The sequence below is a fragment of the Dromiciops gliroides genome, chromosome 5 (genome assembly GCF_019393635.1).
Source record: "Dromiciops gliroides isolate mDroGli1 chromosome 5, mDroGli1.pri, whole genome shotgun sequence".
Classification (NCBI taxonomy): Eukaryota; Metazoa; Chordata; class Mammalia; order Microbiotheria; family Microbiotheriidae; genus Dromiciops; species Dromiciops gliroides.
Genome location: NC_057865.1, coordinates 239,995,844 through 240,023,010, shown reverse-complemented (window position 1 = coordinate 240,023,010; position 27,167 = coordinate 239,995,844). Strand labels below are relative to the sequence as shown.

At 40.1% G+C, this 27,167-nt stretch overlaps 1 protein-coding gene across 2 annotated transcripts in view; it reads left to right on the top strand.

The window, feature by feature from the left end:
• Positions 1-18,712, top strand: part of CPM (carboxypeptidase M) — a 70,787-nt gene extending 52,075 nt beyond the window's left edge. For both annotated transcript variants that reach the window (XM_043965199.1, XM_043965198.1), the window contains 4 exons: positions 1,288-1,458; positions 4,254-4,406; positions 10,018-10,166; positions 16,454-18,712. In XM_043965199.1, coding sequence (XP_043821134.1) covers positions 1,288-1,458; positions 4,254-4,406; positions 10,018-10,166; positions 16,454-16,702 — 722 coding nt within the window. In that variant the 3' untranslated portion in view covers positions 16,703-18,712. The remainder of the gene's footprint in view (positions 1-1,287; positions 1,459-4,253; positions 4,407-10,017; positions 10,167-16,453) is intronic.
• Positions 18,713-27,167: the final 8,455 nt, after the last annotated feature.

The following is a 27,167-nucleotide window of genomic DNA, read 5'->3' as shown; positions in this document are numbered from 1 at the left end:
TATATGTATATATATGTATATGTGTGTATATATATGTATATATATGTGTGTATATGTATATATGTGTGTATATATGTATATATGTGTGTATATATGTATGTATATGTGTGTATATATGTATATGTGTGTATGTATATATGTATATATGTGTGTATATATGTATATGTGTGTATATGCATATATGTGTGTATATATGTATATGTGTGTATATATGTATATGTGTGTATATATGTATATATGTGTGTATATATGTATATGTGTGTGTATATATATGTATATGTGTGTATATATATGCATGTATATGTGTGTGTATATATGTATATGTGTGTATATATATGTATATATGTGTGTGTGTATATGTATATATGTGTGTATATGTATATATATGTGTGCATATGTATATATGTGTGTGTATATATGTATGTGTGTGTATATATATGTGTGTATATATATGTATATGTGTGTATATATATGTGTGTGTATATATGTATATATGTGTGTGTATATATGTATATGTGTGTGTGTATATATATATATATAAAGGAGATATAGATAGATAGATAGATAGATAGATAGATAGATAGATAGATAGATAGATAGATAGATAGATAGATAGATAGATAGATAGATATAGCCTTCCAGTTGACTGTTTTTTGCAAGGAGAAACAAAGATCCAGGTAATTATAATGCCATAAAACCTAAAAACAAACGGGAAATTTGAGTTTGAAGCGACTTGTCCTAGGCAACGTGCTGCTATAAACAAAAGAAAACAAAACAAAAAACTTTTTTCTTTGAAAGCAGGAAAACTCTTTTCGCTTTGGACTGGGCCCTAAATCCAAAGCTTTTGTCAAACTCTGGCCTTGATTGGGTGGCAAAGTAATTAAAATCCCACACAATAAAAGACCAACTGTGAACCTCATCTGCCCACTTGCTCAAAGTTTTCTGACTCAGCAGAGAGCAAATGAGTACCCTGGAATGAGGCAGGCATAGGCAGACAGGGTTCTCCATGTTTTAGGAATTTCATTTAGCTCTTGCCTTCCCCTGCCCAAGAATTGCTTAGCTGCCCCCAGAGCTTATCCATGGTGAATCAAACAGGGCAGTAATATGCTTGGTGAATCTAGTCCTGTTCCTGGTCTGGTCATAGGTTTGCCTTGTCTGAAGCCCACTAATATCACTCTGTGCATGGTATGGTTACATTGCTGCCCCTGGGGATAAGAGCTATGCTGTAGCCTTCTTCAACATAAGCTGGAATTTACACCGATGTATGTGTTTGTCTTGCATTTACAGAGACTTTGACAAAACAGGGCCTCAGCTTAACACCAGACAATGACGTGTTTGAGTATCTTGCATACGCTTACTCATCAAAGAATCCTGAAATGATCAAAGGAGACGCATGCAAAAATATTGGGAATTTCCAAGATGGTATCACAAATGGATATAAGTGGTACCCACTCAAAGGTCAGTTTTTCTCTATTTCTACCAGGTTCCTTCCTTGTCTCTTTAATCTCAGCAGTTATCCAAAGACCCCCAGTCTTTCCAGACTCCTGGCAAGCCCTTGCTAACAGAGTGCAGATGATTTTGTGTTTGACACAGATAATAAGACATTCCTCATCATCAGGGACCAAGGCAGGAATGTGAAAATGGAACGTTTCCCATGGGCAGCCTATGGAAAAAGTCCCATTCCCCTTGAGGCCTGATTGCACAAATAGCAGCCTAGATATTGCTTCTTTCTAATGCCAGGTGCTGATGGGCCGGAATACTGCCCTCAATAGGCATTTTTTTTTCCACACCTCCCTTCCCATTCAGTTATTCAGCTGTGAGAAGGATGGAGAACAGACACACGAGTTGATACTTTTTATAGCAGGATGGCTCTGGGCCAGCCGCATGAAAGAATGCAAAACAAGCAGACGGGATGATGGATAACCCAGCCAGATAAATACACGTCTTAAGCACATCTTTCTATGAGTTTCACCTCCTCTGCTCCCTCTGTTTCCAGACTTCTGTCACCTTCCTCCCCAATGTTGATATAAACTTTTCTCCTTACACCTAGAAGAGAAATACTCTCTGGCCCAAAGGCAAACTTCCTCTCTTGTCTCTTGTGTATACGAACAAACCCACAGTTGCGTGGGATTAGTTGGAAACATAGTGACACACAACAGTTATTCTGGGACTCATTCCCATGTGTGTCTCTCTCGATGGGCTCTGTGTGTGTGTGTGTGTGTGTCGTTAGCGCTGATGAATGGGGTGTTTGGCAGGAAGCATGCTGTATTCAAACGTTTGAAGGGCTAACGTGGGAAGGAGGGATTACATTTGTCCTGCCTAGACACAAAAGGTAGAACTCGGTACTATCCGGAAGTTACAGGGAGGCACATCTCAGTTCAACATAAAGGTTTCCTATCCAGCAGACTGTCTATAAATGGGAGCTAGAACCTTTCCAGCACAAACCTTGTCAGGGGGATTGGTAGAGGGCATTCATTATTCAGTAATGTCTGAAGGTGAGATTTTACCTCAGGTCCTCCCAACTTCAGGACCAGTGCCCAATCCACTGTGCCACCTAGCTGCCCAAATCCTCTTAAAAATACATGCTGGGGGGCAGCTAGGTGGTGCAGTGGATAAAGCCCTGGCCTTGGATTCAGGAGGACCTGAGTTCAAAGCCGGCCTCAGACACTTGACACTTACTAGCTGTGTGACCCTGGGCAAGTCACTTAACCCTCATTGCCCTGCAAAAAAAAAAAAAAAAAAAACATGCTGGGATGAGAGGCAAAGGAGGATTAGAGTGAACACCCTCAGTGTCTGGAGCCATAGGGGCCCCCAACCCAGTTTACATGGATAACAGCAGAGCCTGCACCTTGCTTTTCTCTCAAAAGGCTACTCTGGTAATGACTAAGCCACAGAGGTCCCAGGAAGTGAGTCTTAACTACAAAAGAGCAGGTGTGTCCCCCCCCTCCCCCACCCCCACCTTTTTTTTTTTCTGCAAGAGATGTTTGAAAACCATGTGCAATGTTTGTCTTCTAATTCTATTTCCAGCAGGCTTCAGGAGGCCCCGGGTTTTTGTTTGTTTGTTTGTTTTTAATTTTTTGCAGGGCAATGAGGGTTAAGTGACTTGCCCAGGGTCACACAGCTAGTAAGTGTTAAGGTCTGAGGTCGGATTTGAACTCAGGTTCTCCTGAATCCAGGGCCCGTGCTCTATCCACTGCACCACCTAGCTGCCCCAGGAGGCCCTGTTTTAAAAGGACGTAATAATGAATTTGGTTAGGAGAGGAATCCTTTTGTGATGGGGATTTTGTAAAATGGCAGCAATCTTGAACAAATTCAGCAGCCTGGTCTAAGAACCCTCGTGGAGTATTTCCTGTTGCCCCTAGATACTGCACTATACATGAATTGGTGGGTTGTATAGGATGTTCAGGGAGGACCAGCACCTGACGTGAGGGCTTTCCAGACCCCTTTCAGGATTGCTCATCCACCTTTGGTATCCACTTCTCACCTGTGGCTCCAAGAAGCTGTAGCACGTTCAGGGGCCACAGCCAGTAAAACTAGGAGGGTAACTGACAGACCTTAAACCCATCATTGAGTTAGGGGGATGTATATCCCAAGCACATGAAGACTTCCTGCATCAGAATGGGCAACTGGAAACAGTTTGTTCTAACGGCCATGAAGGTGGCTCAGGTAGGTGCTGTGGAGTGATTAGAGCTTGCTCAGGCATCAGAGACACCAAGGGAACCTAGGCCACCACCGATCATCTTGACTCTTGCCTTGCAACTGGACCTCAGCGAGAGTGAGGCTTTTGTGCATCCAATTCACTAGCAAGTCAAAACATCCCTGGTCGTCTCTGAAAACAAAAGCCCAACAACAGGGGCAGCTGGGTGGTGCAGTGGTTAGAGCACCGGCTCTGGATTCAGGAGGACCTGAGTTCAAATCCGGCCTCAGACACTTAACAATTACTAGCTGTGTGACCCTGGGCAAGTCACTTAACCCCAATTGCCTCACCAAAAAAAAAAAAAAAAGCCCAACAACAAAACTAATTGGTAAGAACTTTTGAGACAATCTAGTGCAGCCCTCTCATTTGAGAGATAGGAACCTGAAGACCAGAATGGTCAAGGAACTTGACAGGAATGTCCTAATCAGTCAGCGGAAAAACCAAGAATTTAACCAACATCCTCTGCCATCACAGACCTGCTGCCTCTTTTTCTTTAACCCACAAGTCCACAGCTGCCTAATCCACCCATTTCTGTCTGTCTGATGTTTTTGTTTAGGTGGAATGCAAGATTACAACTACATCTGGGCCCAGTGTTTTGAGATTACATTGGAGGTGTCATGCTGTAAATATCCACCGGCAGAAACTCTCCAAGAAATCTGGAATAATAACCGAAACTCACTAGTCAACTACATGAAACAGGTTCATCTAGGTCCGTAAGATTTTCAAATGAACTCTTTGCTATGACTTCTAGCGAAACCTGTGGGGTAAGATTGTGAACTTGCCAACTGGCATGTCCTGGGTACATCATAGTTTTTTCTAGGAGGCATAACTAGAAGTGAAGAATTTTCTCTGTTAGGGAGGGTTCCTGCCGTGTTTGGCAAGTATTGGGGTAAAACAGAGGACAAAAAGTGTTGATTTCCAGTGGGCCTCGAGTTCAAATATCAAGTCACCTGGAAACTGGCCTAGAGGCAAGAACACCTGTGTTAGTGAAAGAGATGACTCTCATTCAGCAAATATTTATTAAAAGTCTCTGGTGTATAAAGTACTCCAGTAGGCACCGGGGATGCAAAGAGAAAAGGTGACACTGTCTGTGTCCTCCATGAACTTAATCTTACTATAAGCTAATGGTGACCTATCCTATATTGCTTATTATATTTATTACCTATATTACTTATTACTCATTATGGGAAAATATTAATAAAAGCCCACCAGCATATGTAATACTTTATAATTTCAATGTACTGGTGTATATAATCTCTTATTTGAACTTCACAACTGTCCATATGTCCCTTTAGTTGCCCCCATACAAATCTTCTTGGCCCCATTTGACAGCAGGGGAAACCAATGTTAAGAGTTCAAATGACTTGCTTAGGGTAATAGATGGTAAGTGGCAAAAGGAGCTCTCTGAGGGCCAGAACATTCCAAGGGGGTAACTGGACACCTGCCTGGTGACCTGGGACCAGCAGTGGGTCCAGCATCCCCTCTTTTCCTCCCCCTTGGAAATCCTGCCAAATACCCAAGCTGGTATCATAGGGCTTTACCCAGCCTACTTCTGGAAAGTCCTTTGCCAGTATTTCCCACAGCTGCTGGTCAAATACAATGAACAAAAGCAAAAGAGCAATATATTAACCGGGATCATCTACAGTTCAGAGATCCAGCTGTCATTCAGCCTTTATTCCTCTGGGGTTTGTAAAGCTCTTTGACTTTGTCAAATGTTGATGTCATCTGCTTCTATTTAGAATGTCCTCCCTGAAAAAAAAGATCAAGAATGGCAAATGTTTTGATGCTATACTGTCAAGGGAGGGAGGGAATAAGAAGGATTTGGTTTGGTTTTTGGTTTTTGCCAAGATCTTGCCCCAAGGCTCAACAACAAACCATCCTTTTTAGATCATCCTTTTTTTTAAGAGGGGGTATCATTTCCATCTTCATTTAAAAGGTTTTAGAATTCTGCCCATCCATCCTCCTGGGTCTTTCTCCTTTGTTGCTCCTAAACCTTGATTGATCTCTAGTTACTACTGCTGAGCCCCCAGACCTTAATCCCCTGGGCCCATTTGGAATCTCCTTGAATTTGGACATCAGTGCAAGCCCAAATTCCTAATTACCCATCCCATTGCAATTATAACTATAAGCCTACTTTGGGCATCTATTCCCCTTACTCCTTGTGATTTTTCCATCTGCTACATGAATTATACCACTAGAGTATCCTTTCTATGCTATGTTCAGAAAGGAAAAGAAAACATGCAAGTTCAGAAATAATTCACCAAAGGAGAGTAATAAGAAATGTATATGAAAGAAAAAAATTGTCCAAGTCCTAGGTTGACTAGCCCTAAAACTTGTATTCTAAAATTGAGTCATAAAATACAAACACATTCAACAGGATGTAAGTATTACCAAAAGGGTTTCACTATGAAACATATGTGATCTATCTTCCTTCAGTCGGCCAATCTATCCTGACCCTAAAATTCATTCACCCTTCACATCCCAAATCACTTCATCCTGAAAATCCCCTCCTCTTCATCCACTGGATTTCCTCATCTAAAACCATTCTCCCAATTTTTTCCCTTCATGCTCTGTAACCCCTATTACAAACAGAAATAGGCCAGCAAAACAGATTTACCATGTTGGCCATGTCCAAAAAAAATCTAAGTCTCATTCTGCATCCTGAGTCTATGACCTCTCTGGGGGTGGGTTATAGAAAAGGCAAATGATCTCTGTGCCCCAAAGAAATCATTTGTCTTTTCTCTAATCCATATGTTTACTCTCAGCCAAGCAGCAGTGGATAGAGGAGTAAAAAGACATGCGTTAAAATCTCAGCTCTTCTACTCACTTCCATTTGAGTCTTTGGACAAACCACCTTATTTCTCTGGGCCTCAGTTTCTTCATCCATAAAATTGGGATAGGAGGGGCAGCTAGGTTGTGCAGTGGATAGAGCACCAGTCCTGGAGTTAGGAGGACCTGAGTTCAAATCCGGCCTCAGACACTTAACGCTTACTAGCTGTGTGACCCTGGGCAAGTCACTTAACCCCAATTGCCTCACTAAAAAAAAAAAAATTGGGATAGGAATCCCTCACTGGATTGTTATGAAGATAAGATGATATGGTATTTGTAAAGTTTTTGCCATACTTAAATGCTAGCTTTTATTAGTCAGTGACAGTTTCTCAGGCCCACTGACACTCAGATGTGTGCTTTTCCCATGATGTTTGAGTTCTTTCCTGTACCTAAATTGCCTCTCCTTTACTCTCTTTCAGAAGGTGTGTCTACATTGGCACCCTTCAGGGACTAGGAGTAAAGGAAGCTAGGCATCAGTTGCACATTCCACTGAATCTAATCTCTCTCTTTCTCTCTCTCTCTCTCTCTCTCTCTCTCTCTCTCTCTCTCTCTTTCTCTCCCTCCCTCCCTTTCTCTCTCCCTCTGTCCCTCCCTCCCCCTCTCCCCCTTTCTCCTCTCTTCTCCTCTCTTCTCTCCCCTCTCCCTATTTCCCATTAATATCATAAGCAACCAAAAAAGGGCACTTTTTGAGGGGAGAGGGTTGTGCACTGAATATCAACTGAGCATACTCATAGAGTGTAGAAGGGAGGTGTAGTTTATCCATACAGAATATGATTGGTACAAAATCCCACCTGTGTAATAATTTCTTGTTTGGTTAGAAGATATCAAGCAGATGTATATACCCCATGCTGACCATTCCAGGACCTTAATGAATGAGAAAACACTAGCTTAGAAAAGAAAAGATAAGAATATAAAGTCCCCTTGAGTCAAGTAAACCAAAGAATGAAGGTCAAGTAAAAAGATATGATCACTACAGCATTTTCTTCCTTTCTATCTTTCAGTGAGAACAAGGGAAGCCTTTTTCACTCAGTTCTCATCATTCTTCTGGTTTAGTAACAATTCTGCTTTTTAAAAAAACAAAAACAAAAAACAGTGTCCACTATTTCAAAATCATAGCTTGTGGGGGCAGCTGGGTGACGCAGTGGCTAGAGCACCGGACCTGGATTCAGGAGGACCTGAGTTCAAATCCAGCCTCAGAACATTGACACTTACTAGCTGTGTGACCCTGGGCAAGTCACTTAACCCCAGTTGCCTCACCCCCCAAAAAAAAAAATCATAACTTGTGTTTTGTCCTTCAAGATCCTGAAATGGAGTTTTTACAGTATAGCTGTAATACTTTTATGGTGCCCCGTGGTTAGGGCTAGAGGAGAAGGGGACATGATTTTTCCCACATTTTGCTGGGGAAGGTTCCTAGCCACAGAAAATAAATAAATGAATGAATGAATAAATGAATAGCAGCTTGTATTGGTGCAGCAATCCTGCCCCCTTGTGGTCTCAGGCTGACACTTCCCATTGCGGCTGCAACCAATTTCAAGGCATATTTATGATGTTTTGTTCCTTGAAGTCCTGGGGAAATCTTGATTCCTGGACTTCGAGCATTGGCATCTGTTCTGGTACCCTTTGGCTCTGGCCTTGACATTGAAATGTCTAGTGGCTTTTCCATCGGTGACCCAATTTCACCATTTGACCTGGTATCTCTAAAGACGTTGAGACTGTCATTATTTCAGACTAGACCCTCCATCCAAAGATCCTGTTCTAGTGGATAGAGCACTGGATATTGGCAACAGGAGACACAGGTTCTATCACTAAGTACAGTTAGAGGTAAGTGGCTAGGTAGTACAGTGGGTAGAGTGCTGGACTCAAGAAGAACTAACTTCAAATACCAACTAAGACATTTATGAGGAAAGTTTCAGTTTCTTTATTCCGATAATAATAGCATCTTACAGGGTTATTGTGAGGATCAAATGAGGTGGCTCATGTGCAATGCTCTGCCAACCTTAAAGCAGTATATAAATGCTAGAGATCATTATTAACTAGCTGGGTGACTTTGGGTAAGCAATGTATCTAATTCTCTTCTGCAAAATGGAGGTCATGAGTCCTATTCGATCTAATCTACAGGGTTCATGTGGAGGGGGGGTGAGATGACACGTGAAGCTGCTTCAGAATGGTCAGAGGTCTCCATTAAAATGGATTACCATTCGTTAAGATACCACTCTCAGGCAGCATCAGATCAAAAATGGCCTCAGACACTTTCTAGTTTTGTGGCCCTGGGAAAGTCACTTAACCTATCTGCCTCATCTATAAAACTGGGGTGATAATAACAGCACCTACTTTAGAAGATTGTTGTGAGGATAAAATAAGATATTTGTAAAACACTTTTGTAAATCTGAAAGTGCTGTGTAAATGCTAGTTATAATAATGATGGGGATAGCTACCACCTCATACCTCAACTTCACCTTCCATATTTTTCCATGTAATCAACAAAAGGAAGTAGCTTTTTGTGATAGCAAAGACTTGGAAACTGTGGGGATGCCCATTATTTGGGGAATGGCTGAACAATTTATGGTATCTGAAAGGGAGGGAATACCATTATACTGTTGATTAACATGACAGAAAAGGAAAATGACAAATGCTGGATGGGATGTGGAAAAGTTAGAACACTAATGTTTCTGAAGCTGGATTTGAACTCACAAAGATGCCTGACTTCAAGCCAGGCACTTTATCTACCACACCACCTAGCTGACCTAAGAAACCAATATAAGCACTACCTAAAATAATAGATGGGAAGACCATCAACCTTGGAACAATCAAATAGCCATCCGGTTCGATGCTGATGCTAATAGTATTTAGCTATGAAGGAAATTGAAAACAGATACAAATGAAAAATCACAAACCAGATCATGGAAAGAGCTGTGTGCTTTAAAATGGTATCTTCCTGGTGTAGAGTTTGACAAGGGGATTCAAGAGAACAAGGTGGGGGTGTGGCTATCATATCATCACCACCATCATCCTGAATAGGGAAGTGATGTGAGGCAAAAAAATGTCATCTCATCAGCGCCTTCTGCTCACAGCTTTGCAGCATACATGATTGGGTTTGGTCCGCAGCTTTTGAACTGCCTCATATAATCTCCATTCCCATCTCCTGCCCCTCCACCTTCAGTGACCTCCGGTGACCTCCTTCTTCAACTCTCATGGCCTTTGGTTTAATCTCCACTGCTTCATCCTTCCCCTAAAATTCTCCTCTCTGGCCTTTAATCAATTAGAAGTGTTGGAACCATTTGGATCTCTAGCAGGTCCTAGGCCAAAAACATTTCTCTAGTTTCCTATTTAAAGTCAATATTGGTGGGGGTTTTCTCCCACAAAATGATATCTGATTATCCAAGCAGCTTCTAATAGGAGTTAGCCAGATATTTCAAATAAAAAAATTCTTCTCATAGGTTATAAAACTCTGAAGATTTACACTCCCTATCTTTTTTTCTTTTGCTTTACAGGTGTTAAAGGTCAAGTTTTTGATATGAACAACAATCCAGTATCAAATGTAATAGTGGAGCCTAATGGCAGGAACCATATATGCCCCTACAGAACCAACAGATTTGGAGAATATTATCTTCTTCTTCTGCCTGGAACCTATACGATAAATGTAAGCACATAATGTGATTGGCTCAAATTCACTTAGAAAAGACAGGGCTTTCCCCCAGACATGGGCATGACATCAGAGAGGCTAAGGTGGAAGGGATTAGTTGGCTCTAAAAGAATATCTCTGGAACCATTTTTTAAAAATAACTATAGGGGGCAGCTAGGTGGCGCCGTGGATAAAGCACTGGCTTTGGATTCAGGAGGACCTGAGTTCAAATCCAGCCTCAGACACTTGACACTTACTAGCTGTGTGACCTTGGGCAAGTCACTTAACCCTCATTGCCCCCCAAAATAAAAAACACACATACACACAAAAAAAACAAAAAAATATAACTATAGGGGGCAGCTAGGTGATGCTGTGGATAAAGCACTGGCCTTGGATTCAGGAGGAACTGAGTTCAAATCCAGCCTCAGACACTTGACAATAGCTGTGTGACCCTGGGCAAGTCACTTAACCCTTATTGCCTAAAAAAAAAAAGGAAAGAAAATGAAATGAAAAAAAAAATAACTATAGAATCTCTGGAACCATTTTTTAAAATAACTATAGAATCCAGTAACTGACTTGCTTCCTTCTTAAGGATGAGACTTGCTTCCCTCATAGGGATGCAATTTGGCCAAAGATCGTGTCAGCAACTAAAAGTAAACCAAGAAAGCCCAAGAATTAGGGATACCTAAGGGTGGAGGGAAGGGGTAATGATAAATTTGACTTAATACTACAAAGAGCAATTTTTCTGAAAAGCCTAAGATAGAAAAAGTCAATCAAATATTGGCCAGTTGACATTTTTATTGGTCAGTTAACATTTTTTTTGGAGAGACCATATCCCAAATATTTAGAGTTTGAGGAACTCAGCACTGAAAGGATCTGAGAAGTTATCTAATACTTGAGACCCTCCTTAACATCCCTGAAGTTTTCATCCAGCTTCTGATGGATGATCTCCAGTACTCAGAGAATTTTAGTGCTGGAAAGGGATGTCCACAGCCTTCTGATCCAATCCATACATGAAAGGCGTCTCCTATAACATGCTCAACAAAGGATCATCCAGCCTTTTTGGCTGACGACCTCTAGGTGTTTTTCTCCCAAACTTCTCCATGCAGCCTCTTCTACTTTTAGACAGTTAATTGCTAGGTTGTTTTTTGGTTTTTTGTTTTTTGTCTCATCTCTCTCCAAAATCTGCTTCTCTGAAACTTCTACTCATTGGTTCTCACAGAAGATTAGTCTGGCAGCAGGATAAAGGACAGATTAGAAAAGGGAGAGAGGAGAGGCAGAAGGACCTAACAAGGCTTTTGCAATAGTCTTAAGTTTGTGGCAGCAAGGGCCTGAATTAGGGATATATCATTGGGAATAGAGAGGAGGAAAGAGATTGAAGAGAAATTGCAGAGATTGACTTGTTAACTGATAAAATGTGAGAGATAAAGAAGAGGATAACACCAAGGTTTCAAACTTGGGAGACTGGGAAAATTGTGTTACCATAGGCATTTGTGAGTCTTAAAGGAGGAGCAAGCATATTGAGAAAGATGATGAGCTTCATTTTGGACTTACTTAAGTTAATGTGCCAGTGGGACATTTTGTGGGAAATATAGGCTGTTGAAGATGTAGGTCTGCACATAAATAAATGTAGTTGTTTTTTTAAAAAAAAGAATTTAGCAGGGGAAGCTAGGTGGCGCAGTGGATAGAGCACAGGCCCTGGATTCAGGAGGACCTGAGTTCAAATCTGACCTCAGACACTTGACACTTACTAGCTGTGTGACCCTGGGCAAGTCACTTAACCCCAATTGCCTCACCAAAAACAAAAAAGAATTTAGCAGTGATGGGGAAAAAAGAGTGGGTAATGGTTGGAGTAGAGGCTTCTATGGAATTGGGAAGACTTGAGCATGCTTATCAGTGTATGAGAAGGGTTAATTGGAATGACAACTCCTGAAGATGCATGAGAGGAATGTCTTTGTTCTTCAGTAAGTGGGTTCAAGGGCTCAGGGGAAGGGGTTAGCTTTATTTAAGACCGTGGAACCTTTCATTCTGTGGCTGGAGGAATGATGATGCTGAGAGATTTTTAGGAATGGAGATAATAAAACTCCATTCAGATAATCTCTTGTTTTCTCAGTATGGAATCATGTGGAAGAAAAGGAAAAAAAAATACGATTTAGAATAGTCTCTGTAGGTAGTGAGCTAGGGAGTAATTAAGGACAAGATGGAAAAGTTATTCAACAGTTGGGAGGGAGATATAGTAGGTGAAAATTAATTTTCATTTTGTGGCACTTGCCAGCAATAGACCTTGAAGGAGAGGAATCAGAAGTCTGAATTACTTAGGGATGATAATTTTCTGTTCAGGAAAGGTTGAAAACCACTCAAGGGTCAAGTGATTCTAAGGGTAGACACTAGTTAAATGGCTTGGTGGTAAGTAAAGCCAAAGTGTGGGATATGAAGTAGGACTAAGGATGGGTCAAGAAGCTATAAGTAAAAGTGCAGATTAGGTTTAGGGAGAGTGGAAGAGATAGAAGAATAGAAGGTTATGGTCAGAGAGAGAAATTTCAAATTTCAGGATCTTGGAAGTATCAAGAGATGGTAAAGACTACAGTGTGTTAGTGTCAATGAAATGTGTTATTAAAAGCAGTCTTTAGATTGAGAAATTTGTGTGGTCAAATTGTTAGAAGGGTTGTCATCATGAACACTAATGTTTCCTAGGGTGACATAAGAGAATGAAACAGAGAGAAAAATTGAAATCATGTACGTAAGTCATTGAGAAGGTTGGACAGTGGCCTGAAGGTCAAGATACGACAACAAGAATGGAGAGTTGTTTTTATTGTTGTTGGGTCATTCAGTTGTGCCCAACTCTTGGTGACCCCATTTTGGGTTTTCTTGGGAAAGAAACTGGAGTGGTTTGCTATTTCCTTCTCTAGTTCATTTTACAGAGGAGGAAACTGAGGCAAACAGGGTCAAGTGACTTGCCCAAGGTCACATAGCTAGTGTCTGAGGCCAGATTTGAACTTGGGTCTTCAAGACTCCAGGCTTGGTGTTCTATCCACTGCAACACCTAGCTGCCCTGTAAGAATGGGAGAGGATAGTACAAATGTACTCTAGAAAAGGAATGGAGATAGGAAAATCATCTTCAATGAGCAGGAAATATTGAACCCCTTCTTCCTGTCCCATGAGTTTAGGGAGTGAGAGATTTGACCTCCACAGAAGAGAGCTGCAAGGGATTAAGTATCCTCAGGGGAGAGTTGGGTTTCAGTTAAAATAAGGAAATGGAAGGAATGTTACTGGAAAAAAAAATGAGGCTATAGAAGAATGTGTTCATCCTAGAGCAGAATTTCTCAAAGGCACAGTGGGATGGGATAAGAGGTAGATGAACTAGGTTAGAGTAGACCTTGGGGGAAGGGCTAATTAATATGGGGATGAGGGGTGGGCCAGAGGTGGTATGCACAAGTAAGGCAGTGAGAGTGGGTGACTAGGATTATATAACCAATTTGTTGTTCCATCATTTTAGTCCAACTTTTCATGACCCCATTTGGGGTTTTCTTGGCAAAGATACTAGAGTGGTTTGCCATTTCCTTCTCCGGTTCATCTTACAGATGAGGAAACTGAGGCAAACAGGATTAAATGACTTGCCCAGGGTGGTATAACTAGTAAGTATCTGAGGCCAGATTAGAAGTCAGAGTCTTCCTGATTCCAAGCCCAGTGCCTTATTCACTGTGCCACCTAGCTGCAGCTACCTCCACTATATACCGTCTATATACAGTACTTTTGCCCACTCTTCCTAGTTTTGAAGGGAGTAGAAGGTGGGGGAAAGGGGTCTTTACCCCTTCCTTGGTTTTTTGGTTAGAATATAGTGGACCTTCATCATGTACTGTAATTAGGGAAGCAGTAGGGTATATAGAAAAAAAGGACCTGAGTTCAAATGCCACCTCTGACATTTACCAGTTGTGGGAGTGGCGCTGGGCAAGTCACTTATACTTGTTAAACCTGTTTCCTTATATACAAAATGAGCTGGAGAAAGAAGTGGCAAACCACTCCAGGATCTTTGCCAAGAAAACCCCAAATGGGGTCACAAAGAGTTGGGACACTGAAATCCCTTCTAGCTCTAAATCTGTAATATGGCAACCTTTCTTAGAAGGGCCTTTTACTCCACCACTAGCACCACCACCCTTTTTCCCCCCTAAATAGTAGGATCGTCCCTTCTGTGTACACTGGATTTCACTGTAGTATTTCATTTTGGCTAGGAACCCATACACCTGGGTGGAGTAAATCTAATGAATAAAATGAACTGCACTCTGTGGTACCAGAGGCAGCTTTAAATGCATAAACTTCCTTTTAAGTTCAAGACATGCCAACACCTCGAGGGATTCTGCATGACTTGTACCAAATTATTTGCCCATTTAATAGACATTAATCTTAATGCTTTGGGTTTTTCATTCTAGATTCTTTGGATATTAAAATCCATTGCAAACATTTCAATTATTAGACAGATTTTGAGTCCTCATTGTAGATCAAAAAATTATTGTGCAGTCTTGTAAATAAGGAGGTACCCATTCATACCAGGTGTTGAATTCTTTCTGCCCCATTAACCAGCCTGGCTTAAAACAAATTGCCTATATTTACTAGCTCTTTAAAAAAAATGGTGAGTGAAACCTCAAAGGTCAGAACTAAGAATTTTGTTATGATATGAATTTCTAGCCCTTTTATTTAGACCTAAGGGCAGAATTAGGAGCAGTAGATAAGAAACAGATTTAGAGTTGATATGAGGAAACACAGTGTGAGCCCCACAAGAAATGGAATATGATGGTTCAGGAGATGTGTACCCACTCATTGGAGGTGGCCTAGACCACTTTGGGGGGATGTTACAGGGCATTCTTGGTCAGATACAAGTTAGGCTAAAAAGCCTCCATGGTTTCTTCCAGCTGATATGCTTTGATTCCCCATTTACCACGGATTACGTACATATAGCATTTTTGGTTGCAAGTATCTGGTTGCAGGCTTTTTTTCCCAGACCATGTTTTCCTCCAAGAAATGTTAGGGGCTACCTCACTCCTTTTTTTGCAGAGGTGGGGAACTGACCGTAAGAATGAAATCTCATCTACCATTGGATACAGCTCTTCTGTGGGTTATCCATTGGTTTTGCTAAACTGCTTTTTTCCTGCCTTTTTTGTGTGTCTTTTTGTCTTTGTTACAAGGGATGGTTTATTGGGTAAAGGAGGAATGAATTTAGAAATGATTAATACAAAAAAATTTTTTGACAAATAAATGAAGAAGGTAAGAAAGAAAGGCAGTCTGGGTGCTGGCAGAAACACTGACAAGGACCTTAGCTATTACAGAGCCCCCAGTCAATATGAGACCCATAAAAGTGTAGGGGGTAGGGATCTGATTCCCCCTTCTCCCTCTTTTCACCATTGTCACTGGCTGAATGAGCTGTCAATTAGCATTGGTACAGCCAAAAGCCTTGATTCTCTCTCCTACTTTTGACCAATCAGTGACCGAATGAGCTATCAATCAGCAATAGTTCAGAGAAGGACCATTTCAATTGGTTGTCAGTTACGCTCTAGCTGATCTGAGATGGTCCCTGGTTCAGCCAACTAGTGACAAGGCTCTGGGGTAACAGTCCTCCTCCTCTCTTCCCCCCCAACATGGGTGGAATGCAGGGTTGTGTACTGCTGAATCTAAAGATTGCTGCTGAGTATCTCTCCCAATTCTGGGTTGCCAGAGTCAGTGCCCCCAAATGCTAGGATGGGTTATATCTCGGACTGTGACAACCCATGGAGGCAAAAATCACAACTTCCCACTTTCTCAAGATGGACATAGAGATCTATTTCAAGTTCTTTTGGAAGGCATGCAGGCTCCAAACTTAGATTAGATTAACTTTGGAAAGAGAATAAATTGCTGGGAAGCTGACTCCATGCTTCCTTCGTTTACAAATATTGTGACATTCCCTGGCACATATTCCCTTTGGTGTAGATTAGGGTCCCACTCTTTTGCCTTCACCAAGAGCTCGGTCACCATCCCCAGAAGACGACTTGGGTAGAATTATAATTAGCCTTTTGTTTTCTGCTTCTCAGCTGGGTGTCTGGACTTTGTTCCATTTATTTCATAGTTCCTGGCTCTGTCTTTATCAGCCTTGATTCCTATCCAGGGTCCCTGGAAAGCTCATTGAGTGCTCAGGAAAGATTCTGACCTTGACTGGGAAGGCTCCCAGCAAAGTTTTGTACGAATTACACCAAGATGATATTTTCATCTTTCAATGTAGACCATGCTGGTAAGGTGGGACGTCCAAACTGAGTCAGATGGTTTTTGTTTCTCCTCAGGCTACAGTCCCTGGACACGAACCGATCCTAAAGCATGTGACCGTACCAGAGACTATTCAGAACTTCAGCGCGCTTGAAGTGGACTTTCATCTCCCGTTCCAAGTGGAATCAGAGTATAATGTGACTACCAGGATTTCATGTTCTGAGGTTCCTCTGTACACGTATTTTAAAAGCCATTCTGATAGACCGACGTCACATTTTATCTTCTTATTTTTATTGACTTTTGTATCTATCTTTTACATAAAATAAACCATGAGAACTGTGCTCCCCACTCCCCCACCCCATTCCAGGATGTGTAATGAACTACATCTCTTCAAGCCAGATCACCTCAACCTTTGCTCACTCTCTCTCTTGTCAACTACCTGTTCTTCATGGATTTTTCCTTAAGATGGGGTTATTTATTTTCCATGGGGCTGGATATTCCTGAATCATTCAAACTAGAAGGAGCACCAACACAACCCGGTTCAGCCTCAATAATAGTTGTAGAATACCCATAAAGTCATGTCAGAATCATGCCCATAAGGATGCTGCTCAGAAATTCCTAAGTGGAATGTCAATTACTTGGTAAGATGGACCAAAGAACTACAGGCCTTCCCTGAACTTTTCACCAACAGAACCTGCTGGCTCCACCACGCTAGGCAGGGTTTGGGGGAGAGCAGAATAATATCCTGGTCTGTCAAACCTGCCTTTAGGTCTTGACCATCTGTCATTTGGACCATATAAGTATATTTTTGCCTCATCACTTGGGAGCTCTGACCTCAAAATGACCTCTCATTCTTCAGCTGTTAGAAGAGGACTTCTTAACTTGGGGTGGACAGACACCCTGGGAGTCCATGGATAGATTTCAGGAGGCTGTAAACTTGAGTGGGGAAGAATTAAATATTTTCACTGAACTCTGAGATTTAGCATTTACTTCAATTATTGGGGTTTTTTTAAAATATATTATTCTGAGAAGGGGTCTATATGTTTCACCTGATTGCAAAAATGGTCCAAAAACACACACAAAAAAAGTATTAAAAACCCCTTCTTTAGAACAATCAATCAGCCTTAGCAGCCCAACCCATAAAGAGCTCACCTCTCTTCACCTTCATTAGCATGTGAATTCTTTGAGTAGGATACTTGGGAAGAAAAATCTTTAATTTGGGAAGGCCATGGTGGAAGGGTAAATAAATGGGTGCTTTATAACACTTCTGAGATTCTTAGTGGAGCTGAATTAAGCCCAAAGGCTACTTTGGAAAGAATATCCCTGTCTATCATAAATAAAGATGAAGAGGGAGGCCCATAGTGCTAGCTGTTCCCACTACTTTCTTTATTAGTACTGCTGCTAGGTTTGAAGTCATCCTGGGAAACATAAAAATTAATGAGTGCAAAGTAGTTCCTATCAGGAGAAAAATGGACCCCATTTTACGCAATAAATGAAAATTCCCAAGTGAATTCGTAGGCAAAAATCAATCAATTAGCATTTAAGGTTGCCTTACAAGACCTTGTTGTACCAAGGGATACAAAGATTTTTTTGTAGGTTTTACAGAAATGAATGCTAGAGTTATTGGTCAAAATTTAAAGGTGCATTTACTGACTGGACCAGGGTAAAATATGAAAATATGCTTTGGCAAGATAACCAGTCACTACATCAGGATAAGGCTTAGACGTCTCAAAATAATGGATCAGTTATTGTTGTTTTGTTGAACAACTAACCAGTTTTTGATCCTTTCAACTCTAGCCTTAATGCTTCCAGCAGAGTCTTCCTCTGTCCTTCCAGTTTGGACCTGCTTCTCCTGTTTGGCATGCTAAAAATTATAGAGGTCAGAAATTCTAGTAGAAGATGAAGAGGTCATATAGAGGGTGTAGAAAGCTACCAAGTGCAAACTCTAGGAATTAATGCCATTGCTGGTGCTATGAGAAATGTGGTGTATTCACTGATGAACTGACAAAGGGCCTACAGGACCAAATGAAGCCAGAAGAGTTCAGGAATCCAATAATACTACTGACCCCTACTCAGAAGCTATGTAGGATCCTGGATCTTCTTATGGAGAAATGTCCTGGAGCACTGCAGTCTCCATTCACTAGCCACCCAGTTGTAGAGTGTTCATATGTAGATCAGTAAATAAATCTAAAAACAATGGGCTTTACTGAGCCAACATTATTATTGCTGTTATTGCTTTTATTGTTGTTGTTGTTGTTGTTATTATTGGTGCTTTTAAGATAGTATGTTACCAGGGCAGCTAGGTGGCGCAGTGGAGAGAGCACTGGCCCTGGAGTCAGGAGGATCTGAGTTCAAATTCAGTCTCAGACACTTGACAGTTACTAGCTGTGTAACCCTGGGCAAGTCACTTAACCCCAATTGCCTCACCAAAAAAAAAAAAAAAAAAGATAGTATATTACCATAAGTACCATTACAATTCATTTGATTGTAAAGGCTAGCTACATACGTGAAAATCTCTGTAATGAGTTCTAAAATACTTCAAGTAATACTCACAATACAAGATATAAGTACCCAAAAAGTATTGTTCTGAATATAGATTTGTATGAAGCTTGGGGGAGGGCCCATAATTGGTGGTATTTTTCATTGCACACCAGTGTCTTTTCAAAGAAATCTTGTTTCAGAGGTATGGCCCGTGTTCAGACCAATACAGGAATGCAGTCATTTTCCTTAAGGCTACCACTGTCACAGAATTTGGCCAACATAACAAATGAGAAATACCACCTACTTCTTGGTGAGTCAGACACCCTCTGAGAAACTCAGCACAGGAAGTGAATTAATTGTTGAGTCTGTTCAATTATGGCTCGAAACTGGTGGGTGCTTAAAGTATAGAAAAACAAAAAGAAGGCCATGTAGAAAGGAACCAAATGATCTCATCTCCTAAGAAAGTCATTTGCTTTCTCTATATAACTGTTGTATTCTACATCACTATACTCTTGAGTACAAATTAGTCATTATGGTTCACTAGGAGATGAGTCATAAAGATTCAAGTTTTGCCCAACAAGGTTGATTTTTTCCCCAGCTTTTCCTACTGCTGTTAGCACTTTATGTAAGGGTACTATATGGTAGTTAATCGACATAGAGGGGCGCCTGTTAATGTCTCCATTTTCCTACCTTTTATTTAAAACCAATAGGATGGAAATACATATGGCAAAAATTCTTCCTCATACCTGTATTTACAATATCATGTTAAGTGTCAAGGTACACAGTTTATAAAGTATTCTTAAAGGCTCTGGTTGAATTAAGTAAATGTTTTGATATTTTGTGTTTTTATGTGTACCTTGCAAGTACATTGCAGAAGAAAGTCTACATGATGATTACATTGGTCTTGTGATTATATAAAATAGGTATTAATAAATTTTCATTTGAGTATTTTATATTTCACCTTATTTATCGACAATATAGCTGTGGATGGGGTTAGGGGTGGAGGGAGGAAAATGACTTTTCACAAGGCCAATGCACTTTATGTAAGTTGAGTCAAGGACTCACTTTCAGGCTCATTAGTTTAGACTTGTATATAAAAAAAGATAGGCAGGTAGGTGGTACGGTGGATAGAGTGCCCCGCATGAAATCAAAGACTCATCTTCCTGAGTTCAGATCTGGCCTCAGACCCTTACTAGCTGTGTGACCCTGGACAAGTCACTTAATCCTGTTTACCTCCATTTCCTCATCTGTAAAATAAAGTGGAGAAGGAAATGGCAAATCACTCCACTCTCTCTGCCAACAAAACCCCAGATAGGGTCATAGAGTCTGATAGGACGGAACAACGATAGAAGACAACAAATTAGAAAAGCCTCTAAAAGGTAAAACTGACATTGAAAGGAAAAGAAGACAGAAGCATGGGAGTTTGGGAGAATTATAAATCTAGTCACACAGGTTTACAATCTCAAAGTCATCCTCTGCTCTTCACTCTCACACCTGATATCTAATTGCTTGCTAAGTCCTGTCAATCCTACCTCCATCTCTCTCAAATGCATCTCCTACTTTCACTCATGACACAATTACCTTAGCTCAGACCCCCATCACCTCACACGGAAGCTATTGCAATAATCCCTCCTTCAGTCTCTCCTCTCTCCGATCCATTAGCCACACAGCCATCGAAAGGATTTTCCCGTAGCATCAACCTGACCACGTTGCTATCCTGCTCTATAAATTCCAGGGCCTTCCTATTGACCAGAAGAGCAACTACTATTTCATCTTTATCTCATCCATTTAAAATATCTTATTTTGTATAAACTTGATAATATACACAATTATTAGAATAGTGGCACATTCCATAATTTATAAGTAATACAAACACATTGGGGTATGTGCAAAAAAAGATTTCTACTATTTGGGGGTGCTTGATCAAAAAAGGTGGGAGAATACCAGACTGGATGACTTCTATGATCCCTTTTAATACTGCCATTTTATGACTCTGAAGGAATTAGGTAGCTAAAGGGCTCAGTGAATAGAACATTGGGCCTGTAGTCAGGAAGATCTGAATTCAAATCTGTGCCCAGACAATTGCTAGCTGTTTGTCCCTGGAAAAGTCACTTAATCCTGTTTGTCTCAGTTTCCTCATCTGTAACATGAGCTGGAGAAAGAAATGGCAAACTACTCCAGTATCTTTGACAAGAAAATGACATGGGAATAGTTTATCTGTCAGATTTATGGAAAGAGGAAGAATTTAGGACAAAATAAGAACAAAATATAAAATAGATCATTTTGATTATATAAGATTAAAAAAGTTTTTGCACAAACAAAACAAATGTAACCAAGATTATAAGGGAAGCAGAAAAGTGGGAAAGAATGTTTGAAACAATTATCTCTGATAAAGGCCTCATTTCTCAAATATAGAGAACTATGCCCAAAGGGCTATAGAACTGTGCATATCCTCTGATCCAGCAATACCACTGCCAGGTTTATATCCCAAAGATATTCCAAAAAAAAGTAGAAGACCTATTTGTACAAAAATGTTTATAGCAGCTCTTTTTGTGGTGGCTAAGTATTGGAAAGTAAAAGAATGCCCATCAATTGGGAGATAACTAAACAAGCTGTAGTATATGATAGTGATGGAATATTATTATGCTCTAAGAAATGTTGGGGCAGCTAGGTGGCTCAGTGGATAGAGCACTGGCCCTGGAGTCAGGAGTACCTGAGTTCAAATCCGGCCTCAGACACTTAACACTTACTAGCTGTGTGACCCTGGGCAAGTCACTTAACCCCAATTGCCTCACTTTAAAAAAAAAAAAAGAAAGAAATGGCAAGCAGGATTATTTCAGAAAGGCCTGGAAAGACTTGTATGAACTTATGTATAGTGAAATAGAATCAAGAAAACATTGTGCACAGTGACAGAAATATTGTTTGATGAAGAACTCTGAATAATTTACGTATTCTCAGCAATGCAAAGATCCTAGACAATCCCAAAGGAGTAATGATACAGCATACCATCCACCTCCAAAGAAAGAACTGATATTAATTGAACAGACTAAAGCATGCTATTTTTTACTTACTTTTTTTTCTTTTATTCAAGTTTTCTTACATAAAATGACTAATGTGACAATGTTTTATATAACTGCACATGTATAACATCTGCTTACTGCCTCAGGGACAGGGTAGAGGAGGGAGGGAAGGAGGGATGAACTTTGGAACTCAAAACTTTAAATAAAGGAGTATTTACTTGAAAAAGAAAAACCAATGGACAGTATGATCCACTGGATCATGAAGAGTAGGACGGGACGGAACAACAATGAGGGAACCAAGGACTCCGTGAGAAGAGAGATCACAATAATCTTCAGATATCTGAGGTTCTGTCTCTGGGAAGAGAGACTTTTCAACTGGGCCCAAGAGGCAGGAACATATGACCAATGTGTGGGAAGTAGACTTCAAAACAGACAAATTTTTAAAAATGGAACTGATGCCTCAGGGGAGTGGTGAGATAGGAATCGCTAATGGTATGTAAGTAGAAGCTGGATGTATCAGGGATGTTTTGGATGGAATTCCGGACTGGAGTAGGGTTTAGACTAAATGATCTCTAAGATGCCTTCCAATTTCAAGATCTAAATATAGAGGGGCAGCTAGGTGGCACAGTGGATAGAGCATCAGCCCTGGAGTCAGGAGGACCTGAGTTCAAATCCAGCCTCAGACACTTGACACTAGCTGTGTGACCCTGGGCAAGTCACTTAACCCCAATTGCCTCACCAAAAAAAAAAAAAGATCTTAATATAGAATATGTAGTCTATTTGCTGAAAAGGGTAGGAAAAACGTTTTTGCATAAAGAAAAACAAATAAGTCAGCTTGAGAAGAATGTAAGCTATTGCCCTTTAAGTGGCTGAAGGAGACAAGGAAGGGAATAGAATATGGACTTTTTTTGCATCAATAAGAAGGCTTAGATCTACTTCTAAAAGATATAAGGCCCTTTTGTATGTGAATAATTTGGTAGATAAAAAAAGAATTGAAAAAATAACTTATTTACTAAAAGCTTAACAAAATATGAGTGGGAAAAAAAGGTTTCAGAGACACAAAATGTAAACCAGACCAGTTTGAGGACTGAGATCACAAGACATTGTGGTCCTTCACCTCATATGGAAATACCTGGTTTTAAGGCCTGAAAGATTTAAAACATAAACCACTAAATCAAATATTTGCAGACTGCAGGGTGATAGAATAAGACCTATTCATTTTACAACTAACAGAAAAAGGGTGTTTGTGAGTTGTTGGTTTTGTTTTGTTTTTGACTGAAGGGAAAGAGCAGGCTAGATAAAATTTGGTAAATTATGCAGTGTTTTTTGTTTTTTGTTTTTTTTTTAAAGTGAGGCAATTGGGGTTAAGTGACTTGCCCAGGGTCACATAGCTAGTAAATGTCAAGTGTCTGAGGCCGGATTTGAATTCAGGTACTCCTGACTCCAGGGCCAGTGCTCTATCCACTGTGCCACCTAGCTGCCCCCTGCAGTGTTTTTAATGATTCCCAAGCACATAACCTGAAACAAGAGTTAGCAGGAGGCTCTGACTTGACCAATTGAAAGATGTAAAAAATGAAGCTGAGGAAAGAAACCAACAGCAGAGTAAGGTATCTGATTAGAAGGCTTCAGGTGCTGCTTCCTTATTAAAGTATGAATGAAGGCTGAAGCTCATTAGAAGAGAACTTAAAAACCAGGTCCCCTTTTCCACTACACTAAATGGTATTCTAATGCAAAAAACTTAATCAAAGTCCAGGAAAGAAACCATTTAAATGATTCCTGTGGAATCAACTACCCTGAAAGATTGAGCATAATCTTTCAAGGGAAAAATGTGGACATTCAATGAAAGGAGACTTTCATACATTCTTGATGAAAAGACCAGAGCTAAATAAAAAATTCAATTTACAAATACAAGGCTCAAAATAAGCATTAAAAAATTATGCATATGGGGCAGCTAGGTGGCGCAGTGGATAGAGCACCGGCCCTGGATTCAGAAGGACCTGAGTTCAAATCCGGCCTCAGACCCATGACACTTACTAGCTGTGTGACCCTGGGCAAGTCACTTAACCCCAATTGCCTCACTTAAAAAAAAATTAAAAAATGATGCATGGGGGGCAGCTAGGTGGCACAATGGATAGAGCACTGGCCCTGTATTCAGGAGGACCTGAGTTCAAATCTGGCCTCAGACACCTGACACTTACTAGCTGTGTGACCCTGGGCAAGTCACTTAACCCCAATTGCCTCACTTAAAAAAAAATTTATATCGCTGGTGAGAGATAGGCAACTATTTATGAAGAAGTACTGATTTCAGGCACTGGAAAAAAAAGATACATGGATAGATTTCAAAGACTTACACGAACTCACATTTCACTGCAAAGTGAAATGAGAAAAACCAGAATGTTGTACATAGTAATAGCAACATTGTGCTGTGATCAACTATGATCAACTTAGCTCTTCTCAGCAATACAAAGATCTAAGACAATTCCAAAAGATTCATGATGGAAAATGCTCTCCAGAGAAAGAATTGGCAGAGTCTGAATGCAGATTGAAGCATCGTATTTCTACTTTATTTTTTCATGCTTTTTTCTTTTCCAAATTAATTATTTTGCAAACTATTTCTTCTTTCACAACATGACTAATACGGAAATGGGTTTTACATGATTGTACATATATAATCTATATCAAATTGCATACCATATCAGGGAGGGAGAGCAGAGAGGAAGACAATTTGGAACTCAAAATTTTCTAAAAAATGAATGTTAAAAAGTTGTTTTTACATGTAATTGGAAAAATAAAATTCTATATAAAAAATAAATTATTCCTTTGAGTGAATCATTTCTGTACTGAAGCTAAGGTCTTAGTATAAACAAATCCTCAAATATAAGCCTGTGGGGCAGGAGCTATTATGGAATTTGGAATTTGGTAATGGTATGTAAAATGATTCTGATTCTCAACAAATTTCAACATTTGTATAAGTATGAAAATGCAATTTTAGTTTTCAATTAGATTAGTTTTTTTGGGGGGTGGGGCAATGAGGGTTAAGTGACCTCCCCAGGGTCACACAGTTAGTAGTTATCAAATGTCTGAGGCCAAATTTGAACTCAGGTCCTCCTGAATCTAGGGCCAGAGCTTTATCCACTGCACCACCTAGCTGCCCCCTAGATTAGCTTTTAAAGGATTTCTATATAAACAAATATTATTCTACAATGCAAGCTAATTTTGAACAACATTCAGATATTCTAGGTCCAGAATACCCAGCAAATCCATTCTGTTACTGGGCAGTCTGGGAAGAAGTGTCTTTTCTACTAAGAATACCTTTTGTAACTGTGAAAGGAGACCTAGGAAAGGAAGACCATCAGCGGAGTGTTTCTAAATCATTACATTTTTCACACCAATGATCAGATCCAAAGAATCAGGGAAGAAATCATTATGTTCATTAAAATCAATCATACTTATTGAAGTGGATTTTTCCCAGACTCTACAACCAAACAGTTTTCTAGTTCACATCAGAAAATGAATGTTGTCTGTCAATAGCTAGACAAGCAGACCTTGAAAATGCCGCTTTATTTACAAAACTGGAAATCATGCCCATCCTTCGCAGTGAATGAGCGTCCACCCTATGCCTGGTACTGAACTTAGCTCATAGGTGGCTTAAAAATGTTTAAGTCTGGGGGCAGCTAGGTGGCGCAGTGGATAAAGCACTGGCCTTGGATTCAGGAGGACCTGAGTTCAAATCCAGCCTCAGACACTTGACACTTAACTAGGTGTGTGACCTTGGGCAAGTCACTTAACCCTCATTGCCCTGCAAAAAACCAAAAACAAACAAACAAAAAATGTTTAAGTCTTCGGGGGGGGGGGGGGGAAGAGGGAAGGAGAAAATTTTTGGAAATAGAAATCTTATAAAAACAAATGTTTAGGAAGTAGCTAGGTGGCGCAGTGGATAAAGCACTGGCCTTGGATTCAGGAGGACCTGAGTTCAAATCCAGCCTCAGACACTTGACACTTAACTAGCTGTGTGACCCTGGGCAAGTCACTTAACCCTCAGTGCCCTGCCAAAAAAAAACAAATATTGAAAACTATCTCTACATGTGACTAGAAAATAATAAAATACTTTTATGATAAAAAAAAATTTAAGTCTAAGGGATTTTAGGAAGTGTCATTTGTATAAATCCCCAGAGAAGCTGCACATATTAAATAGTCTGAGCCTTGATAATTTTCTCCTTATGAATAACGTCTTTGCTCTTTGGCTCCAGGAGTATTTCTCTTCTTTTATAGTTTTTTAGTATCAAGACAGAGTTACTTGAGACAGTGTTTCATTAAGCATGCAGTGGAATTCTCCAACTTGGTGCTTCCACCTTGTGGTTTAAAAAGAGTACTGTTTCCCTTGTAGGTATGGCCCCAATAGAGCTAAAAAATAAAAGTAAAAATCCTATGTAGAAAACAAAAAACAAAAATGTCTTTTGTACAGGAAGGGAAATGTAAGTGACTAAATATACATATATATATATATATATACATATATATAAAATAAGCTTTGAATATATATACATATATATACATATATACATATTTAATACATATATATGTGTGTGTATATATATATACACACACACACACACATATACACATACCAAAAACTCATTTTTTAAGTGTTGTCCATCTGGAGGGGAAAGGAGCTAAGATTACAACCAAGAATTATATACCTAGAAAAGATGAGTATAATCCTTCAGGGGAAAATGGATATTCAATAAAATAGAAGACTTTCAAGCATTCCTGATGGAAAAAAAAAACAGTGCTTAATAGAAAATTTGATGTTCAAATACAAGACTCAGGAGAAACAAAAAGGTAAACAGGAAAGAGAAATCATAAGAGATTCAATAAGGTTAAAGTGTTTACATTCCTACATGGGAAGATGATACTTCTGACTCCTAAGAACTTTCTCATGATTAGGGGAGTTAGAAGCATACATAGACACAGGACATAGGTGTGAGTTGAATATGAAGGAAGGACTACCTAAAAAAAAATAAATTAAGGGGTCAGATAGAGGAATGAACTAGGAAAAGGGGAAAGGGAGAGGTAGAATAGGGTAAATCACCTCACATAAAAGGGATATACCAAAGAACTTTTACAGTGGAAGGGAAGATGGGGGAGGTAGGAGGGGAGCATCAGAATTGGCTCAAAGAGGGAGTAATATATACACTCAATTGGGTATAGAAATCTATCTTACCCTACAGGAAAGTAGGAAGGGAAGAGAGGGGGCACTGACAGAAGGGAGAGCAGATTGGGGGAGGCA